This window comes from Colletes gigas, unplaced genomic scaffold (assembly GCF_013123115.1).
Source record: "Colletes gigas isolate AHSC1104 unplaced genomic scaffold, ASM1312311v1 Colletes_gigas_Sc00013, whole genome shotgun sequence".
Taxonomy (NCBI): domain Eukaryota; kingdom Metazoa; phylum Arthropoda; class Insecta; order Hymenoptera; family Colletidae; genus Colletes; species Colletes gigas.
Window position 1 is genome coordinate 4,714,794 of NW_025106642.1, and position 22,349 is coordinate 4,737,142.

Below are 22,349 nucleotides of genomic sequence, written 5' to 3' on the forward strand. Positions count from 1 at the left end.
CATTATTATTACGAAGTACAAGAACAAATATAATAACTAAATAAAACATAAAAATAACAGAGTGATAGTCGTGCGAAGTTCAACAATAATAATTGTTAACATTTAATTTCGTAATTATTCTAGTAGTATATAAATTTTAAAGTTATGTACAATTTTTGTAGTTTTATTACAAAAGTGTAGATTTGACGGTATAAAATTTTGAATTGTAAGATGCGCGCGCACTTTTAGGGTTAGGTTAAACTTATGACGTGCGCGATACGTATAATATAGCTGTGCGTCTCTAACGTTAATTATTGTCTTATTATTGCTTTCGGGCGTCGACAAAAATTTTTCTTTTATCTTGATCACGTTTTGTTATAAAACACGAAAGTATGAATTGACAATTGATCGTGATTTTATTCTGAAACTTTTATTCATGAACGAAAAGTAACAGTACATGAACTGCAAGTTTGTGCGTCAGCTTTGGTAAGCAAATTTAGATTTTTATCAAGTCTAGCGATTGTAATTACAATTACAGATTAATGAGAAATTGCAATATCGACAAAGTAAAAGTATTTATTCGTCATTATTGCGATATCGTTACAATCAAAGTAATTTTGTTAAAATAAATTTCAATTGCATAATAACAGCAACAGTTTTGGTAGTTTTATACTTGAAGAGTTAATGGTAATGGACTACTGTAACGCCATTTATAAGCAAAACTACGAATATATGTTACATAGAATTTTTAATACGAAGTTACAATTAAATATCCCAAAAAACAAATCTGTCTGCAAATAATCGTACAAATAAATATAATGTTTAATTATGATTCACTTAATAGGATAAACGCTGTTTGTTTTTGTAATGCTTGTATCAATTTCTTGAAGTTTTATCATTTTAAGATTAAATATGTTTCGTAAAATACCGAACGCAATACCACCTAGATATGTGATATTTAAAAACCATTCAGGTATATATAAATGTGTGAATACTTTAAATAAAACTTCCAAAAATATAGGTGTCCATAATAATATTCCGGATAATAAAGATATTTTCATAGTATTCAAAAGCTGTAAATTGTTCTCCATTTGTTTGGCCAGTTTTAAGTACATCTTTTTTCTATCATATTCAATACTCATATGTTGTTCATTTCTATCATTGTTGGAATCTTCATTATACATTTCTGATTGTTCCAATACATTCAAATCTTTGTTCAATTCTTCAAAATTTCCATTTGATTGCATAGCATCTTGTTTTGTTTCAGAAACTTCTTTATAATCTACACAGCTATTGAAACTTGTATCATTAATATTGTTAACAAAATTGTCATTGGAATTGATCAATAACATTTCATTTTTTACTTTTAATCTATTTAAAGCAATTTGGCAATTCATTTTACCATGTTGTTGTAAGATTGAAGAGAATAAAATCGGCAAGAAGTATATTATAAATATAAGTACAAGTAAATGTAATTTTAAAAATTGAGTCGATATAAAACATATATGCATTATGTATATTGAAGTTATTTTTGATATATTATCATTCTGATAAATAGTAATTTCAATAACTGATGGCATATTTTGATGGTCCACCGTAGAATTATGTTGAAAATTTTCTTCTGTCTTTTTATATTTCTGCTGTTTCCTATTATATTGCTGATTTTTATTTAATTTATTTTGCATTATTGATGCATTATGCTGCATAGTTACTTCTGCAAGTTCATTTGCAGTAGTTTGAAAATTATCTGTATAAAATTTGTCAGATTCTAATCTTTCAGTGATATTTGTAATTTCATTTTTTGAATTATTTTTTCTTACTAATGTGTTTTCTGAGGAATTTAACACTAAATGATTAAATGATAATAATTTTTCATTATAGTCATTCGTATTATTATTCGGTTGTACATAATTTATTAAACTTGTACTGTTCTCAGTATTTGTTATATCATAAGAGTTTTCATACTCTTTGATCAATGCGTTTTCTGTTGAATTTGTTTCAACATCTACAATACTATTATTATAATAGTTTGTAATCGTTGTATGTGTATTAAATTGCAAATCTTTCATTGTATCGAACAAAAGAGAGGTATTATAAAGATTTGCATTGTACATATTATTTGATACATTGTATGTATCATTTAATACAGAATAAATAATTGTTTGTACTTTAGTTACTATTTCATTCGCTTGTGTATTGCTTGAATTGGGCAAGTTTACTAAATCTTGATTATCAATATAATCCTTGTATAAAGGTATTGTATATATTTCAGAATAATTTTCTGGAATGTTCATAAATTTAAAATTGCTATGACAATTGTAAAAAAAAAAATTATTTTCGATCAAACACTTTGTGCTCTCTGTATTCTTAATGTAACTTTTATTGTCATATTCAGTTAAGTAGAGAATTCCTGTAACAAAAATTGGTACGATCCATTGGGTTATTACAAATACACTAGTAATCTTTTTATTATCTTTCTTCATTTCGTCACACTTGAAAGCTTGCAAGAACTTTCTTGTATTCTGTTTCACTGTTGAAATATTTGTGTGTTTTGTTAAGTTAGATTTTGAATCAAATTGTATTTTATCATATTCAACTGTCTCACATTTTTCCACATTTTGTGGTTTAGATTTATTTGCAGTATTCTTGTTTTCATATGTTTTTTCCATAACACATTCTTGAGATTCAAGAAATTTAAAACATTGATTTTTAAAACAAATTACAGTCAAATTGCATTGAACAGAGAATATCAATAAAGAAACAAATGAATTCGTAAATGGAATAAACAACATTCCATACTTTATCATTACATCTATGATGTTACATTTAGAAGTTATGCTAAAATCACTTTGATTTGTAATATTATTAAAATTTTCACGAATCCTATTGAATCCATCTTCTTCGTACCAGATACTGTTATTTAAGGGAAAGATATATGATTTATTATGATCTAAATAAGCAATCTTTTCCACATAATTTACAAGTAGTATACTTGATGTAAGTATAGAGAATAACACGTCAGATATTGAGAAAATGTATATTGGCGTATAAATCCAGTGCTTAAATTGCTTCCTTAACATTATCACAATTGTAATAAAACTGGACAACAATAATGTGTATGCTCCTACACTGAGAACTATAAAATACATTATACAACGCATTAATAATCAACTCAACTCAAAACTTAAAACTTTCTGTGCAGAGTTCATTAGCCAGTTTTGAGAAGTGCAACTATTCACATTTATGCTTCATGCAGTTTAAAAAAGGACTGTTTAGACAAACTGTTGCGCGTAGGTATTATACAGTGATAAATTACGTTAAATACGGGGGTATCTAAGTAACTGTTACACATATTAGATATGACAATATCAGAGTATGAGGGTACATTGATTATTTATCTATGCACCAATAAATGCAGGTACTGACTATATTTGTAGAATAAAATACTCATGCATTTACTAAACAAACTTTAGCACTTCTAATGTACAATTTTATTAAGTAATACACATTGTAATAGAGGCATATAACTACAAACATCCATACAGTGACTCTCTTCCCTGTTCATCAATTTTGATGATATTTCTGAGGTTTATAGAATGGCAAAAAATAAAGAATATATTTTCTCTTTTGGCAGTAGTAACTCAAGTTTAAGAGATAAAACTACCCTCCAAAGTTTCAGCTCCTAATGTTATTTTGAAAACTATTAGGGACATAAGAAAGTTTTATATTAAATTCTTTATAATTTTTGTTGGAAAATGTCTTGTTAAAAGTTGTTAAAACTTTGGAAGATAGTTTTACTATTGCTAAAAAAAAATACATATTTTTTACTTGCAGTCATTGATCAAATCTGTAGTTCTGTGAAAATAATGAGGAAGGAACTATTACAACAAACCTATTTATATAAATTAATTACATGTTAGTTTATTATTCATTTTGTGTATGTTCTAGTGCTTATTTACCACAATGTCTATACGTCGAAAAACTGATCCGTTCATGACACAACGAATATGGGATGCCATAAAAATAACTGTACATCAGAGAAGTTTACCTAGTAATGAACGTATGGTACGACACCTAGCTCGGGTTTATGGAATTACTGAACAAGAAGCTCAGGAAGAATTAAACAAAGCAGTCGGCGATGGACTTGTACATTTAAAGAAAGTACCAACCAAGAATGGTATAGAACAAGAAAGTTATAAACTACCAACAGATATCACATTTAACGATGGTCATGACTGGTACTGTTGTAAATGTCAGAGGGCAGGAACAATGGAATGCTGTCAACAGTGTTACAGAGTTTACCACTCTGAATGCTATGTGCCTAGTAACGTTAAATTAAAAATATGTAATTTCTGCGAAGTAAGTATATAGTATTAGAATTAATCTTTTAACGTTTATGTATCAGTAAAGTAAAAATAATTGTTACAGAGTATAAATAACGACACATACTCGGACAAAGTTGATCTCAACCACATTCTAAGCTTCACTTGTGGACATTTGAAAGCAAAATTGCCACCAGAAATTACAAATCGCACTATTGTTTTTAACAACGATCCTATTACACCAATTAATAAACATTCAGGACCAACATGGATCAGCGAAGGTGAAGATGCATGGCGACCAGGTGTTCTTATAAAACACCATATGGACCTGGCAATAATGGATTCAAAAATTAAAAAAAATGAATATACTACTCTTGCTGAATTTGAAGCTGATGCACATAATATTTTGCACAATATTATTGTGTATCATGGGGGTATGTAATCGCAATATATAAGTTTTTGTATATGACTAATGGTAATGTTGTAATTTTAATCTGTATATGTAGCTCACAGTGTAATTGGAGAAATGGGTCTCACGATGTATCAAGATTGCTGTTACGACCTTCAAGAAATACGACGTTGTGCTGATTGTTATAGAATATCGAATGAAAAGTCTGAGAAAATGTGGTTTTGTATACCTTGTAATCCACCTCATCAGTTAGTGTATGCAAAGCAAAAGGGATACCCATACTGGCCAGCGAAAGTAATGCAAGTTAATGGCAACATTTATGATGTCCGGTTTTTCGGAGGTCATCACATGCGTGCCAACATCGAAAAAGTTTTCATTCGTCCGATTACTGCAAGTCTGCAAAGTTTACAGGTAAAGATAAGTTAAAAAATCTTCGGGCGTTCCACGCGAAATTGTCACGCGAACACTATGAAATTCTCGGTTTAGGTTACACGCCATTTACAGTGTATTGTATCACTGACACAATAGAAGAGAACAGTTGAGAGAAAGCAATTTAGAAATTGTTGTTGCACTTAGGTATATTATTATCTTAACAACGAATTCTTGCATAGCCTTCGGAAAAAGGAAAGTGGAAAGAAATGAAGGTATGCACATACAGTGGCCTAAAGTGTACAACTAATTTCTGACCACTGTGTTTCATTGTGCAATCAGAAGAAAATCAATTTTCTTAAAGCGTGCACAATTTACCTTTCATAGATAAAAAGATCCACTGCTTGGAACAGAGCATTTGAAGAACTGAAGCATCATCAAAATTTGCTGCAAAAGTTGGGCAAGAGCATCGGGGAATTGGACATCAGCGACGATAATGAGGGTCCAAAACCGACAAAAATCCGAAATATTTCATCAGATTCGAAAAATACGGCGAACAATTCTAATCCTGCGATACAAGTTTTTAAGGACTTAAGAGTTAAAGTTGAACGTCTCAGCTCGGACGGTCACAGTGGTCTGCCATCAATTCAAGAGGAAAAAGATAATGAAGACAAATCGGCAGTAAGTAAAGCTGGCAGCGAAGAAAGACAAGTACCGTGCTTGCCCGTGGCAGAAGATGAACCTGCAAGAGAAATATCTAGTACCTGTCCTCAAGGTTTGAAGAAAGAAGGCTCACAAGAGGATATGGTTACGTCCAGTTCTCAAGAACCAAGATCCAAGTGTGTTCTTGTCCAAACGGAACAAATACAAACAGAAGCAATACCTGCAAAGGTAAAAATATCTGAATCTCACATTACAAGCACACAATCATTGTGCATTTATTTCTACGATATCACGAATTTACAATATTATATTTTGTAGATAAAAAGGGAACGCAGAACTTCTGAACAACCTACTACGACAGCATTAGAAAAATTACGTCGTGAATTAGAACTTGAGAAATGTAAAGAATTAGAAGAATTACAAGCTGAACACGCTAAAGAATTACGACAACTGACAGATAGACATCAACAAATTATATCAGAAATAAAAAAGAAACAATGGGTAATTATTCTTTAATAATTTCCTTATACATATAATTTTTATACATGTATTATGGTTAATGTTATAATTTCAGTGTTATAACTGTGAAGCTGAAGCAATATACCACTGCTGTTGGAATACTGCATACTGCAGTACTGATTGCCAACAAGTTCACTGGCAACGTGAACATAAAAGAGTTTGCAGACGTAAACGCTAATTAATAATGGATGCAATAAATATTCTCATCAACTAATGAGTTTATGGAAAAAAAAATTAAAACAATTACTGTGTTTGTAAAAAGAAAATACTTTGTAGAAGCACATTAATATATTCTTGACACCAATTTGACACGTCTTTGTAAACTTTCTCCTTAAGTGCTAATGTTTCTAATATGTATACAAACAAATATTTAAAGACTGTCTTTATTTTTCCTATAAAATCTGAATTGTTATTAATAAAAACCTTATTTTATTTTATATTCAAAGTACAGAAAACCAATAATTACGCATGTTTTTAAGAGATGCTATAGGTTTCTAATAAATAATTTTCTTTTTAGACATTTCTTAAATTTTTATTATCCGATGTAAAGCATTTTTACATGATACATTAGTTGGCATCTGCTGACTGTGACATATTCGCATATCTTTTCTTTTTTATTTTTGGTTTGTTGTAAAAAAAGAAAAACATGAATATTTTTCGAAAACTAGTTTCTAACTACTGGTTCTTGTTTAAAAAGCCCCTTAATGTGAAATAAAAACCAATAATCAAAAATACTTTTTTTTATTGCAATATGGTTGTCCTTAGTATTATATTTGAATTTTTCAGCATATTAATTCAATGTCTATTTGTATAGATTATGTATCTATACATATTGACAACAGCAATATGATTTGAAATATAATATACGTAAAGTAATTTATTTGATTCTTTATCTTTATAAATAATTTACGTAAAGTTGGCAATTAAATGAATTGAAAACATATTTTATATACATTATATTAATAACAATTGCATAATACAACTAGAGATAAATACTTATTTGATCCACAATGCACAAGCATATTAAATGTAAAATTATGAATACATTCACTATTACATAAAATCTCGTTCTATAGTTATTATTTTCCTTTGTGGGAAATATTGAATTTCTGATAAAAAGTAAATTTCATAAAGAATTACAAATTATTATATATATAATATACGACATAAATCTAAGTATTTTGAGTAGTTCGAACTTCGTTGCCTACTACTGCTAAAGCCATTTGGCCTTTGTCTGTACTTTCAGTTACTTGCACATAACTTGTTGTATCAATGTTACTAGATTTTAACTTTTCCAATAATTGTAACTCTTGAGGTTCTAGCTTCTCTCCAAGCTGTCTTAATGCGTGTAGTACCTCTCCACGTTGATGATCGCTACACTCTTTGCTTATTTTCCCAAGTTTTGTATCACAATCAATTTGTGTTAAACGTTCTCTAAGTTGTTTTGTTTCTCGTTTACCAAACATTCTTATAACTGCTGGTGTTTTGAATGCTTCGCAAATTGCTGCTTGAGTTGCCTATTTATTCAAAATTGGGAGTATATTATAACTAACATATTATTTAGTATTTACATAACTATGCACATTTTAATCTGTAAATCGTTTATAAAGTTAGCATATGTGTTTAGAACGTACCAATTGTATTACACCCAATTCATCGATTAATGTTGTATCGCCAGACAACATTCTTTGCAAACTTTCGTTAAACTCTTGCAAATCTTCTTTCGTAAGTCTTATAGCTTCTTCGTAAGTACTTGCATCAAATAAATTTCTATGAAAAGCAGAATTTCACAAATTTATATATATATTACAAAATTCAAAACTATTAACATCGAATGGATCTCAAAGAGAAATAATTTTTCTGTTATACCGGTTTTCCTCTATATCTTCCAGTTGCTCCACCAGTCTATCCAGTTGAGCCTCTAAATTCTTTTTTAACTTTTCAGTTTCCAATTTACCGCGAGAACTCATTTCCAAATCGTAAAATAGGAATAGTTATGGCGAACAGCAAGAAACAAAACTGAATTTTGAAGATAGAACAACGAATGAGGTTACAATAGAAATAAATTTAATAATATAGTTGGAAATATATACGACGAGATAAGTTTGCAAAAAAGGATTTTACATCATTCCATATTCCTCATCGTATTTCTTTCTTTAATGTATATTAATTTTAAATTTTACTACATTTCTTTTTACAAGCTTGCCGATTGTGCTTCTGTAATCAAGAATTTCATTAACGTGTGTTTATCGTGTAATTTTAAAACGCAGAAATATAGCGATAGTTTAGGATTATATTTTATTATGATATACTAACGTAACTTATTTTTCTGAATATATTAAACTGTTCACATAATTACGGTACAAAAAGATATATATAATACGTAAAGGTACGTAAAGGTAGATAAGGTGTGATTTGATATAACGACTACGATATTTCTGTGCTAAATATTAATATTACACATATAGTTAAGCTTGTACATTTGTATATGATTGTTATTTCAAATTTTCCATTAAATGTTCACTAAATACATTTAATTTTTAATATGTTCTGTTTCAATGATGTAATCGCATCGTATCTAAATTTATAATAGCATGGAACACTTAATATCTATATATATTTTATAATTGGACAATGTATTATCTATTAATATAAAGTGTAGTAAAATTCATTTGCGTAGCTTAATAATAGCTTTATTCATCGCATGGCAAGTATGAACAATAAATAAAATCATTTGCGAACAATAATCGTAAAATATCGCGATATGCAGAAACATTTAAAAACCTTTTATCAAAGGATTTTTATTTTTTTTTCATACAGTTTTGGACATGTTACTATATATATAGTTGCATAAGAATTTGGTTAACACGAACCAATGAAACAATTACTTGATCGACTCTATGTTCGTTATATAGTTCGTGCTAAATACGTGATTGGTTGCTGCATGATTTTGTTTCACTGCATTACCACAAATTCGATTATGTCGTTTCAAAAAAATAGTACATACCTTTCGTACGGATTAATTAACGTGCATTTAATGAAAATTAATTATTTACCAATGATTTTTTTTTATTCATATTTAATTTTTCTATTGTAAAACGTTTTACGAATTAATACTTTTGTATCACCGTTAAGGAATGTTAGACGCGAAGAAATGAGAAGAAAGGCGTGCTGTGGTTGTGCTCAATGTATGGTGCGAGTCGCTTCTTTTTTCTTACGCGAAAACAAGTCATCTGCTATTTGTCAGACAATTTACGCAACATTTTAGGCAGGTAGAACGGCGTACGGCGTACGGTTATTGACGATAATAATCTATTAGTACTACGAAAAGAAGTACGTGACCGTGCGCAGTTGAATACTGCAACCGCGCGCGAATCTTGGAAAAAGAAAGTGATAAGAGCGTAAACACTTTCAGTCGAATGAACCAACGGACAAAGACGACGTGTAGGACAATCGTAGGTACAATTTACCAGCGAATACAAAGGGAAACAGTGTTATTTTAAGATAAGTGGCGTAGAAGAACAGGATACGAAGTGTTGTGCATGAATTGGTCAGGTCTAAAGTGCGCGCGCGTGTAAACGTGCCATCAGTTTCGTACGGGTGACCGAACGCTAACCATCATTTTGTGTACGTTGGATTTCTCAGCGAAGTTTGTTTGAATAAGAAGCCTTGCGACAAAAATTACGGTTACCTACGTGCGTGAGAAAAGAACGTACCTATGAGGACCGCCGAGAGCCACATAAGGCAACAAGCTTTGAAGATAGTGGAGAGTTTAAAGAAAGGAGGCCTACGCCTGCGATGAGCATGCCGACGAAAGGGAAGCATCACCACCTGCCCCATCATCATCATCATTCGCAACAGCCCCACCATAATCCGCCTCAGCATCAACCTCAACTTCTAGTGAACGTCAATCAACAAAGTGTTCATTCGCCCCAAGCTTACAGCACCGTGGTTACGGCCAACGCACCGCGCTTTGTTCCGAATGCTGGTGAGTATAAATTGCTAATTTAGTATTTCGTTTGCTTAATATTCTTCGCAATCTCGAGTATACGGTTTTGATATTCATTCTATGTTTGTATACATACGTATATATTTCATTTTATATACGTGTGCGCGTATATATCTTTCGGTGCAGTTAAAATTAACTGCATACTTGAACCCAATAGAGGTTATGTTTTGAGGTTAGGACAACCATGCGGTCCATGTGGATGTCCATTAGGAGGATTTTTGTAAAAATGTCTACAATGGCGCATATACTTTTCATTTATCTGTTTTTTGTTCGTTAATTATTTACTTGAATTACGAGGATTAAAAAAAAATAATGGATGTTACTTAAACCGTTAGAACAAATTCATTGAAACAGGAAAATATTTATGCGTATGCCAGTTGGTATAGCAATATGTTTTCAAACTTTTTTATTTAAATAATTTGATCGAAGCAATATTGTGCAATTTATGGTATAATCTCAAAATTTACAATATCAACGTAATATTTGATTTTTTTTTCATGACATTATATTTTTAATGTTAAATAATTTATTTACCTTTCGTGTTCATGCATTTTCCTTAATGTGTAAAGTTGCTTTATGTTATTACATATCGATACAATCGACCGCTAAACGCGCACAAGAAAACTAACTTAATGGAATTATGGAAGCCATGGAAGGAACATTGTAATTATGCGAGTTCTACTACTGTCCGATATATCGAATTCATGTGGTTCCCAATTTTTCTTGTTTTACATTTCGCGTAGTTAATTGCTTATCAAATTATTATATTACTGTTGAACATACCTTTTTTCCTTAATTAATTAGAAGACAGAGAACATTACATAAAATGCGTGATGGTATTTCATATCGTCGTAATATTTTGTTTATAAATATATGCTTGTGAATACAGTATCGAGAACATTTAGTTTAACAAATTGCAAATAGGATAAGTTAAATAGTCGGTTAACAGTTTTACGACAACACCTGACAGAAATTACTTTTGCTTTCTATGTATTTTACTCAGTGTTGATAATTTAAAGTGTAAGTCGATCTTGAGATGACCTCATTGAAAACACGTGACATTGTTATTAAAACACGTCAATGTAATCGGTAGACTTCCTGTGTCAGTCATATTTTTTTTTAGATCTGTGCTTTCTAAGTTTATTTATTTTTTGTTTGTTTACACTTGTACATTGATAAATTTTCTATGAATCGAAGTCGTAATTTCACGTCGTGAAACCAGTGGAGAAAATATGCATGATACATATATAAATAAAGGCGAACAAGAATGGGTGGGGAAGCAATCTGTTGAATCTTATGAAACAGTTTCCTTGTACTAAATTAAGGATCGTTTAATGAGCGAATTGAAGCAGGAATAAGAATAATAGTTATATATGGGTCGTGTGAAAGGATGTACGAAGAAGTGTTCGAGGAGAAAATAGGGAAAGAACCCAAGAAAGGAAGAGAGAAGGAGAATAGGATGAAACGAGTCGACATAGCTAACTTGCCGAAGACTTACGAAAACGTCCGAGCATCGGGTTCGGCTGTATGTTGCGCGTAGTCTGTGTACATGTGGCAATCAAGCCACACGGTACACACATTTCTCGCTCTCTTTTTTTCTTTCTCATTTGACTAATAGTAAAAATAATAAACTATAATTTTTATTACGAGTATACAAAGGTTCACGGAAACACGACTGAATTGTGCATAGTATCATTAAAAGTATTATCGTAATTTCCACGAGTTTGGTGTTTTTCAAGGCTGCCTCGTAATCTTGTGCTTCGAAGTATCACGACGAGAGGTCCCTCTCATATTTTTGCTTAAAAAAACATTTCAACAAAATTAATTTGAATCCCGACGAAAAGTTTTCTAATTTTACATCGTGCGTGTTAATATTCCGTCGGTAAACAAATTGTGCTATCTGTGTACCACGCTACGAGATTATCTTTGCAAAGAGCATATGGTTGTCAGAATGCGTGTTAAGTGTGTGCGCCTAAATATTAAAATGTGTTTAACGTTATTTATCGCGTAATGTGAATATCGTATTTAAGAATAGAATGTGTAAAAATAATCGCTGATACTTGACAGCCGAGACAGCCTTTTAAAAAGGAGGCGATTTACCACACGAGTGGGTTAACGATAGTAACAGTAGTAGCAGTGGTATTGCCGGGCCGCGTGGTTAGTAACTAGTGCGAAAACATCGTCTTGCCAGTATCATATCGTCTTTGCTGCCACGGAGGTTATATAATTTCGACGAGCGGTCTTTTCGTTTGCGAAGCACGAGGAGTGTCCATTCATTCGAATAGCTGTCCTTGTTTTTTTCAAAGTATTCGCGCCACACAGGCGTACTATTCTCTCTACGGTGATACTTCCGAGACTTGGTGTTGTTACCTTCGTATGTTGAGAACAAGATTGGATAGGATCGCCAGTGGGCAATCACACCGCTAAACATGCACTCAATCGTCACGGTTTCTTACCATCACTAACATAACGGTCGAAAGAAAACTTGGACCAGACGTAGAACAGCACGCAAGACGAAAATGTCCACGGTGGTAGGTAAGTTGAATGTCACGTTTTGTTCGCGGCAATCGTCTGTTCCGAGCGATCGAATGTTTTCATGTTTGATTGTATGTTTAACGTGCGGAGGCCGATGCTTTTCTTGGAGACAGTATTACGCTCGACTGTCGGTATTCACGACGTTCGTTTGTTGAAAACAGGTTGATTCGTTTAAACGCTCTTTAAGTGATATTTTTAATCGATATGTGTTTCGTTAGTGTATATTTTTCATTTGTCATAAGGAGCAAAAGAAATGTACGATTCTCGCGACAAATAAATCTGAATGTGAAGTAAACATTGCCCGAAGAGATACTTGCATTGGATTTCAGGAGATGTCGCGTGAGTCTCTAATCATTTGCCAGGTGAGGACTGGCGTACCAGTTGATGTGTCACAGGGGGTATGACTCGCGTACCTATTCTATATTTTTCAAACGGACAATAGCAACCGTAAAGGCACACAGTGTACACGTGTGAACGTATGTCGAATTTTGACGGTATTTAAAAGTGATACGTAGTTCAATGTATAACCATTTTTTACATTTTCATACTTAATAAGTTTGCTACCGCCGTTCGATCGAAAAATCATCTGCCATAAACTACGTTACATTTGTAATAATTTTACTTAATGTAGCGCATACTTTTAATTACATGCAAATATAAAATGTATTAACTAGACCAACTGAATATTCTGAATGTATTATCAGACATATTGTGACACTGATCTACAGTTCTTTCTTTAGTTGTTTATACGAATATAAAGTAGGCGATCATCGTTGTCACATATATGTGACGTTGGTTTCCCACGACAATTGGCGCGTCGTAGATGTGTGACGCGTGGTAACGAACGTGTTAAAGAATCGATTCTGAACAAATGGTAGATTCTATTATTTTCTTTATATTTATTTACAGATGTGAAAATTTGAACTTTGAAATTTAATTTACAATTTCTCGCACCAGGGTAGGTACAGTTGGGAATTTGTATTTATTAAAATGTATTGATGCATTATTAATGTTTATCATTGATCCTACCGTATCATTTAAAATCAACAATTATTGTACAATAGTTACTCTTACCATTATCTATTTTTTGCTCTTAAAGGCTCATGAAATCTCAGTTTTAATATACTTGAAAACTATTCAACTCAATGAGGTCGACACTAATGTATGTAAGTAATTATGGCGAAGTTTCCGAATGAATGGTTCCTCACCGATTTTAATGATTTTGAAATACGTTGTAAAAGACGTCATTTTAAACAACTTTTTTCTTTGCCAATTATATGCAGTCGGCCTTAGTTACAGAGTTTTTCCGATTCGGATTCTGCCTATACGTATGCGTTCATGGCAGCACGTGGCGTAAGCTCGTAGCAGAGTTGTGATTTGTCTCTTTTGTTTATAGAAACCGAATATAAGGTGTTACATATTGGATGATCTTTAGAGACGGACTTAATTTTTGTCCGTAACGCATGGAATAAAACAGAAGTGTCGTCCTCTTTCGGAAACGTCACCGTAATTATTGTTATTTTCAAACAGGATTCACACGTATTCCGAAATGAAAAATAAAAGTTAAAGTTCAGTTTCATTTGTGTCAATTACATATTTTGATGGTCGCCAGTGGTAAAATTGATGGTGTATGCCCGTTTTAAAAATTAAAAAAAAGAAATTATCGGCTAGAACATCGGTTGGTACTTCCGGGTGTCGTTTATTCATATAGTATTGCAGTTTTAGGGAATTTTGGTTGTTCGCGAATGTAATTTATGGTTTCACATTTTACTACAATGTGGTATGCAATGAAAGAAATTGTTAGCTATTAGGTTAAGATTTTACCGAGTTTGTCAAGGTCCTCTGTCTCGTCTCGTTGAGTAATGTCTGTTCATCGTAAAGGCCATCGCGGACAGAATTGCATAATGCACAGGACAACCAATAAAGCCGAGCTCGATGCCGAGATGCGCCAGTAATTAATTCTTGTACATTCGTCACAAAAGTGTACAGTAGGTGACAAAAGTACGTAAACGTCATTACGGGTGAGGGTAAAATTTTTCACATTTTTTTACATTCAACCTCGTCTACGATCGAAATAAGACATACAGCATCGATACAACCTGATAGCTTGCAACATTTATCAATATATTGAGTGTGATTCGGTGTCGTTTATTTCTATTGACAATTTGCAAAGGTTACAAAAGTAAGGTTACATTACTGCAGAATAGTACTTAATTTAAATAAGCAAAACATAAAAACTATTATGAATGGATAAATAGATGATAAGATTGAAATATAGTCACCATCGTGGTTATTACAAAATTAAATTTAATAAATTATATATTATTTTGTGTAAAATGAAACTTTCGTTTTATAAATATTATCAGTTCATTCGAAATTTAATTGTTTACTTACTTTTGTTGCCCACTGTATGTTGTACTATATTGGTTATCATTTTGTAAAGTTCCATCGTAAAAATCGCGTGTTTGTGAGGCGTATAATTGCAATTGTGAAACGTGATCTCAGAGATAACAATTATATACACATCATTTTTGAAACTTTAGTCTTATGTTTTTCGATGATTTAAGTCTATGAATACAACAAAAGATAACGATATTGTTTCAATGTATTCTTTTGTCGTGGGTTTGAAATATTGAGGAATGACTTTTCACCGTTAGGGATTAACCCTTTGCGAATTAGATGTCCGGTTACGTTGCAATTAGTTGGAACGGAAGTCGAAAGCGTGCGACTCGAAATATCAACGCGTTATAAAATTACCTCGTACAAGCAATTATTTCTTAACCCGCTGGAAACGCAAACAAATTGTAGTTTGAATTGTTTTTAAAATTATTACTTGCAGAAATGTTGAATTCTATCTTTAACTTTTTTTTTAATTAAACTAAATATTTTGTTAGTATTTTTATCGTTTAATGTACCATTGTATACGAACTTCGTTACATAGAAAGAATACGAAGCTCTTAACGTATCGGGACATATGAGTTTTGCAACGTGGACACACGCTGATTCAGCAATTCAACCTGGAAACTCAGCTCTAGATAAAATCTTGGGTAGATATCTGATCATTGGTTCGTCTTATGGGTCCTCTGAGCATTGTACAATTCAAATTCCGTATTAGTATGACGGAAATTCAAACTTTGAAAATTTATGGTTAGTCAAAAAGTTACATATATTTAGATATTTCGAAAGGAACGATCTTCGACTTTTTATAATTTCTGGAAGTCCGGACCACAGATAACATATTTTTAAAATATTATCAAAATAGATTTGGACAATTAATAAAGATTTTAATTATAAATTTTGTTTGCAACATATTGTAAGCGTGTTGGCACGTTGGAAATCATTTTTTCAATCCCCATATTTGTTTTTGATTGTTTTCTAAAATATCGAAATGTTATCAACAAATTTCAATTCAACTACTTTTAAAGCTTCATGGATTTAGCTTATCATTGTTTCGAAAATCGTTATTTTCTTCGTAATCGGTATTGAAATATTTTTTTGTTTACGCGCTTGTAACATAGAAATTTTATACAGCTGTTGGTCGTCGTGTTTAGTAGAAACTATACCTCGTAGCATTCTTCGATACGCTACCTAGTTATTTGGTTGCGTCGAAACACCACCGCAAATCTCCTTTCTCTTTCTATTTTGCGAGTAATAGTTTAGATAAGTGGTTGCCTAACGTAAGCACAGTGGGTGTTAAGCGTTAATCTTGCTGGTTTCGAATCAAAGTTACGTTCAAATATTCTTCAATTTGTCAATTGAATTAAATTTAATAAAAGTAACAAATAAATTAAAATTCAATCACAGCTCCGCTTGTCTTCTTTTCTAAAAATAATTCGAGAAAAAATTTCATTTTTGCAATTTATAGTATCGATGAGCAAAGTGAAAACGTGTTGTGTTAAGATTGGATAATTTGTTAAGTTGTAAAAGAAAAATTGTAAATCAACTTTTGAAGAAGTTGCAAAGAGACATCAATCATCAAATCCATGATAGTTTTAGATGGGTAAAAAATTTTGTACATTTTTAAGGGCGATTTGAAGTTGGAACATTTTTTAGAGTAAAACCATCTTCACTTTCTTACTCGTTTCACAGTGGAAAAGAAGCTTCAAGGAAATTCAACCTAGGAATGTGAAAGTAGAAGGTTCAACCTTTAAAATGACACCCGGAAGATTATTGGACGACTTTTTTTCTTGAAGTTATAGTAGTCCAAAGATTACCAACGTTTCAGCCAAGTGTTCTCATAATTTATGAACGAACAGTGTAAATCCATTTCGCTATTGCTGTTCAATATTTACTGTCCTTACAGCTGTTGCGTTTAACAATTTTTTGAGATGCCTTTTCGATGAAAAAAATAGTTTTATTCAGAAACTAATAAAGATATCGATCTGAAATTTTGTACACTTTTTACTACAGTTTGCAAAAATGAAATTTTTCACCTTGAATGTTTTTATTAGGGAAGTCATACGGTGCTATAGCTAAATTTCATATATATATATAGCTACTTTTGCATAGATTAAAATTCACTTTCATGTAGGATGAGCATAATAGATCTTAATCTAACTATAGAGACACGTGTTTTTCACACAGGATTATATAAACGCGCCTAGATAATTTGCGTGTTCTTTCTTGTAACATAAATGTATAATGTATGAAATTTTATAATTATTTTTATATTAAATCGTAACGATCGATGGAAAAAACGACGTTTCGAATGAGAATATCGTCTCGAAGCCAAGCGGTTTCCGTGGTAATTCGAGCTACAGCAACGACGATGACGATGTTGAACGATAACAGTTTTGGTCACGTGATTAAGAGGCGATGGGTGAAAGGTGGCAGACGTCTGTGCATCGATTCGAATCGAAGCTAAAGTAAACGGAGAACCGGCGGAAAATGTGCATTCCTGGCAAGGTCGCTTGTACAAGAAAGAGGCCATCAGACATCCGGGGAGAAACTAACCGTACTTCGTTTGCTTCTTACCGATCTGCTCGTTCCCTGAACGCGACCGTGTTTTTACGGTCACGTTGTACATACTGCTCGACTTACGAAACTATTGTCTCCTCTTTCTATCGACTTAATTACTGCTCTTCTTTCGAATTTACTAATTGCAAATCTCTCGTGGAAATTGTTTCGCAGTCGTCGGCCTTAATTTTTATGTGTTTTACGGTTCACGATATACAGGGTGTTCCGCAACGAGCGGTATACCAACGACAACATTCCACAGAAACAAATGCACCGCATAGTATCATTTTTTTTTAATACCAAATCATTATACGTGTCGTTTTTCATAAGAAAATATTATTCCTACATATAAATTATTATTTTTTTGTTACATATTACATAGAAACGTAATGAACGTCTACAGCAATGTCTATTATATCGAATTTGAATAAAATACTCTTATAACTCGTGTGAAATGGTCAAAATTTTTACGTAGACAAACGTTTCAAACAACAAATATAAAATAAAGTGCTTTTAACGTGTTATTTGGGTATTAAAAATCGAATTAATCGAATAAACGTTGCTAATATATCGCTATAGAGTTAGTATTCATTATTTATTATTCAAATCAAATTCTGGCCATCTTTGTACAAAATAAGTGCGCGCGCATCCAGATTGCGCATCACGAGCGCAAACACGTTCGTGGCTCTTCATGGCAGAACGATGTATGTATCTGTGTCGTTTACCACTCAGTTGCAGAACACACGGTATATATCGTTTAATACACTTCTAGACTGCAAACGTTCGAATACTTTCGTGATCTACTGTCTTCATAAAGAGACATACTATACCGAGTGTCTCGTCCGATTTCAACACGTGCAATATTTGAACTACTTTCATTATTATAAAACCATCTTTCCTATGGTGTTACATGATTTTACTGAGGGTGTATAATATTAATATTATCATCTTTAATGGAAAAGTCAATCAAAAATGGAGATTATTTTTTTTTTTAAATCTTGTATTTTGTATATTAATATTTGATCTCATTGTTTAAGCTAAATCCAACGACTTGCAATTTAATAAAGGGTCAGTAATTATCGTCTACAGATTCAAGATATCAAAAATAAACTTGTGTAACTATAAAAATAAATGGTTCAAGTAAATATTATTCAGATCAATAAAAGCTGTTCAAATAACAAAAAAAAACTATTAATACCAAATTCTATTTAAAAAAATCTAAAGGGACCCTCCTTTTTCTCCTAATAATTGCCCCAAAAGAATTGGTTAATCGATATCAATATTTTTAAAATATTCATTGTCTATTCCATGCACAGTATTAATATTTTCTTTTTATATTAATTTTACTGGTTTAGTTTCTTCTTTTGCCGCCATTACTCTCGAAATAGCGTTCTCGAAAAATGCTAATTTATATAGTGTATAATGGCATTAAAATAACGAGACTCTATTTCATGTTACTTAACGCGTTGATGGAAAATTTATGGTACTTTAACATTTTGACATTTAACACGGGCATATCGTATTGGTTGGTAAACCAGCTTCTGAGCAGTTCCTGGTAGAAAGTGCACTTTTACGCATGGTTGAATAATTTTTTACTTCAGGCAGTACATATACATACGTATATTAATTTCTAATTATTAAAGGATTTATTTTTTAATCATTTACCGTTTTGATCAAGTTTATTATTAAATAGTAACAATTATTTAGATTAAATATAAAATAGTTCATCGAAAATACTTCTAATTTAATAAAAATTTAAGTTTTGCTAAATGAAATTTAGCACACGAAAAGTGAAAACACCGAGAGTTTGTAAAATATTTATCCCGTTCAACTTTGTTTCCAAGTTACTATCGTTTACGGATTGTATTAATCGTTCATACATATTCACGCAGTTGTCAGACATTTCTGCGTGAATTACAGACCGCCGATTATAAATATCAGAATGGAACGAGAGTTACTTGTAACTATATTAAAAACGATCGTAACTCAGAAACACGGTTAGATATGTTCATAATATTTGCCTGAACTTTTTTCGTTCTTTTTTCTTTTTCGCTTGTGCTGCTTTTATTGCCGAGGTTACGCCCATATTTATCGAAACAATAGCAATATAGCGGGGATTTAAAAAATATTTTATAGATAACTCGCTTCGTAAAATCTCAGTTTTTTCCCCCAGATACGAGATCGTCTGCTTGTTTTTCTATTAGTTAGCTTACTTGGAAAATGATTAGTCCGCGATCCTTTCATTTAGCAGAAGAGCTTTCTCCTTCAAATTGCGATTAGATATCGGTGCACGCTCCTGACGCACCTATCAAATCTTTGCTTTTATTACCGCCTTATACCCGACACTAATGTATCTTAAAGTGAGTCAACACAGTCTTCAGCTGTCCAATTACTCACCTCAAGAATTCACTTGTATCGACGCGCGAAAACTCTACGGACAAGCTCGTTCTTTATTTATCAACTAGTTGCTAGAGTTATATTGGTTGACGACTCAGCGTGCGTAAACTTGGGCGTACGTGTGCAGGCGGAAAAGGACATTTTCTATATTTCTTCAAAAGCATTGTTGTACCGCAATTGAACCTGGCACGAAGAGACCTAACGGTTTCTATTGCGATACAAAAGCAACGGACGAGTTCCGACAAATCTAGTCGCCAAACGTCCTTTCGTTTGGTTTATTGCCCTGTCGGTAATAAAGTAATTCCCGAAGTTCGAGTATCATAAAAGCTATTGTTATTTTCATATTTAAATTTCGCACTAGTAATCAAGGTATTGAATAAAATAATGGCATGCAAGCCAAAATGCTATTTCGAGGGAATCTGTTTCAAAGTTTTTATTAGGTCATTATTCGGTGAAAAGTAATATAATAATAAAGTCTGAAATCTGTTAGAATATAGTAGTATACCCTTAAACGTTTTGAAAAAAATATACCACCTTTTTATTTTGAATTCGCGGCACTTTAGCGAAAATACATAATAGAAAATTAAATATCAGATCGATCAGCATTGATTTTTGATAAAAAATATAAATACATATACATATACGGGTCAACAGAAGTACCATTGTGTAAAGCATTCACGGTTTGCGCAATGAACGGCTCTGTTGTTGATATGCTTGGTTCGTTTTACGCAATTTCTAATGATGCAGAAATTATGAAAATTGTTTTGCAAGATCCAAATGGTTTTTAAACTCTTCCAAAAAGATGGGATTATTTTTACCATCGATCGAGACTTTTCCAAGTTGTGTTATTCAGGGTGTTCGGCCACCACGTGGGATAAATTTTAATGGGAGATTCTAGAGGCCAAAATAAGACGAAAATCAAGGATACTAATTTGTTGATTGAGGTTTCGTTAAAAAGTTGTAGAAACATTTCCGGCCACACAGTATATTTTCAGTAATTAATTTTTTTCTCGAAAGTGCTTAGAATTTCGAGGCTATATCTGTTCACCAAAAATGCTTGTAATTTACCCCCGGAACTAAAAATAATTTTTCCAGAACGATCTGAAATTTTTCAATTTTGCCGAAAAATTTCACACATTCTCGATTTTTTTTCTCGAAAGTGCGTAGGATTTCGAAGATATGTCTATTCACCAAAAATGCTTGTAATTGACCCCTGGAACTAAAAATAATTTTTCCAGAACGATCTGAAATTTTTCAATTTTGCCGAAAAATTTCACACCTTCTCGAATTTTTTTCTCGAAAGTGCGTTGGATTTCGGGGGTATGTCTATTCATCAAAAATGCTTGTAATTGACCCCCGGAACTAAAAATAATTTTTCCAGAACGATCTGAAATTTTTCAATTTTGCCGAAAAATTTCACACCTTCTCGAATTTTTTTCTCGAAAATGCTTAGGATTTCGAGGCTATATCTATTCACCAAAAATGCTTGTAATTGACCCCCGGAACTAAAAATAATTTTTTCAGAATGATTTGAAATATTTTAATTAAATTTTTTTATTAATTTTTTAACGAAGCCTCAACATTTAAGTTTGAATTAAAATACTTTTATTCAAGAGCTATCATTACGTATATGTTATTATTACAAGTAAATTATCAAACTCTTAAATTAATATATGTTACTATCTATTGACTGGGTGAACTATCACTGTACAACTACACAAATGATAAAATCTTTCTCCATGCAGATACTGTCGTTTACGACACTTCTGTTTTTTGTCATTGTCAGATAAAAAAAAAGAAAAAAAGAGAGAACGAGAAGCAAATGTTTTTAGGTCAGTCAGTAAAACTGTTACTTCCGCTTCAGCAGCGTCATTCTGCATAACTGTGCATTAGGGCATACTTACTACAATCCTGATCGGAGAAGTTGTGATATTGAATGCGTGCGTGCTCGTATGTGACATTAACAGTAGGTAGCAATGATAATTTCATACTTTATTATCTTACAAGTTATGGTTTCAATTTCATTTTCAATGTTAATCATAAAAAATGAAACGTACTTGTAACTGCAATTCTTAATTAAATATTGGGTGAGTACTCGTGGAAAATTAATTACAAAGAATCAGAAGTCTTATTTACTCGTGCAAAGGAAGCACAAACACGATAAATATGTCTTCATGAAGTGTATAACAAT

At 32.0% G+C, this 22,349-nt stretch overlaps 3 protein-coding genes across 7 annotated transcripts in view; 2 read left to right on the forward strand and 1 right to left on the reverse strand.

Annotated features, from left to right (window-relative positions):
- The first annotated feature begins 197 nt into the window (after positions 1-197).
- On the forward strand, positions 198-6,579 carry LOC122399385 (zinc finger MYND domain-containing protein 11). 3 transcript variants are annotated; one of them, XM_043400036.1, is made up of 9 exons: positions 198-465; positions 3,182-3,269; positions 3,928-4,338; positions 4,408-4,735; positions 4,808-5,121; positions 5,322-5,354; positions 5,467-5,970; positions 6,061-6,243; positions 6,317-6,579. In XM_043400036.1, exons 3-9 carry the CDS (start codon positions 3,943-3,945, stop codon positions 6,437-6,439), a joined length of 1,881 nt encoding a protein of 626 aa, XP_043255971.1. In that variant the 5' UTR covers positions 198-465; positions 3,182-3,269; positions 3,928-3,942; the 3' UTR covers positions 6,440-6,579. The 3 variants fall into 3 exon arrangements, with proteins under 3 accessions (XP_043255971.1, XP_043255970.1, XP_043255972.1); XM_043400035.1 differs by lacking the exon at positions 3,182-3,269 and having other exon boundaries at positions 199-465; XM_043400037.1 differs by lacking the exons at positions 3,182-3,269; positions 5,322-5,354 and having other exon boundaries at positions 240-465.
- Positions 6,580-7,334: 755 nt separating this feature from the next.
- On the reverse strand, positions 7,335-8,647 carry LOC122399417 (protein LZIC-like). 2 transcript variants are annotated; one of them, XM_043400094.1, is made up of 5 exons: positions 8,578-8,605; positions 8,386-8,478; positions 8,131-8,280; positions 7,896-8,031; positions 7,335-7,778 (listed from the first exon to the last, which is right to left on the reverse strand). In XM_043400094.1, the coding sequence occupies exons 3-5, from the start codon at positions 8,229-8,231 to the stop codon at positions 7,434-7,436; spliced, it is 582 nt and encodes a 193-aa protein (XP_043256029.1). In that variant the 5' UTR covers positions 8,232-8,280; positions 8,386-8,478; positions 8,578-8,605; the 3' UTR covers positions 7,335-7,433. The 2 variants fall into 2 exon arrangements, with proteins under 2 accessions (XP_043256029.1, XP_043256028.1); XM_043400093.1 differs by having other exon boundaries at positions 8,131-8,478; positions 8,578-8,647.
- A 783-nt stretch (positions 8,648-9,430) lies between these two features.
- The window catches only part of LOC122399499 (eukaryotic translation initiation factor 4 gamma 3), a 48,272-nt gene continuing 35,353 nt past the window's right edge, over positions 9,431-22,349 (forward strand). Inside the window, exon 1 of one of the 2 annotated variants that reach the window (XM_043400207.1) lies at positions 9,431-10,249. In XM_043400207.1, coding sequence (XP_043256142.1) covers positions 10,060-10,249 — 190 coding nt within the window. In that variant the 5' untranslated portion in view covers positions 9,431-10,059. Of the gene's footprint in view, positions 10,250-11,841; positions 12,806-22,349 lie in introns of those variants that run through there. The other variant, XM_043400209.1, reaches the window with a different exon arrangement.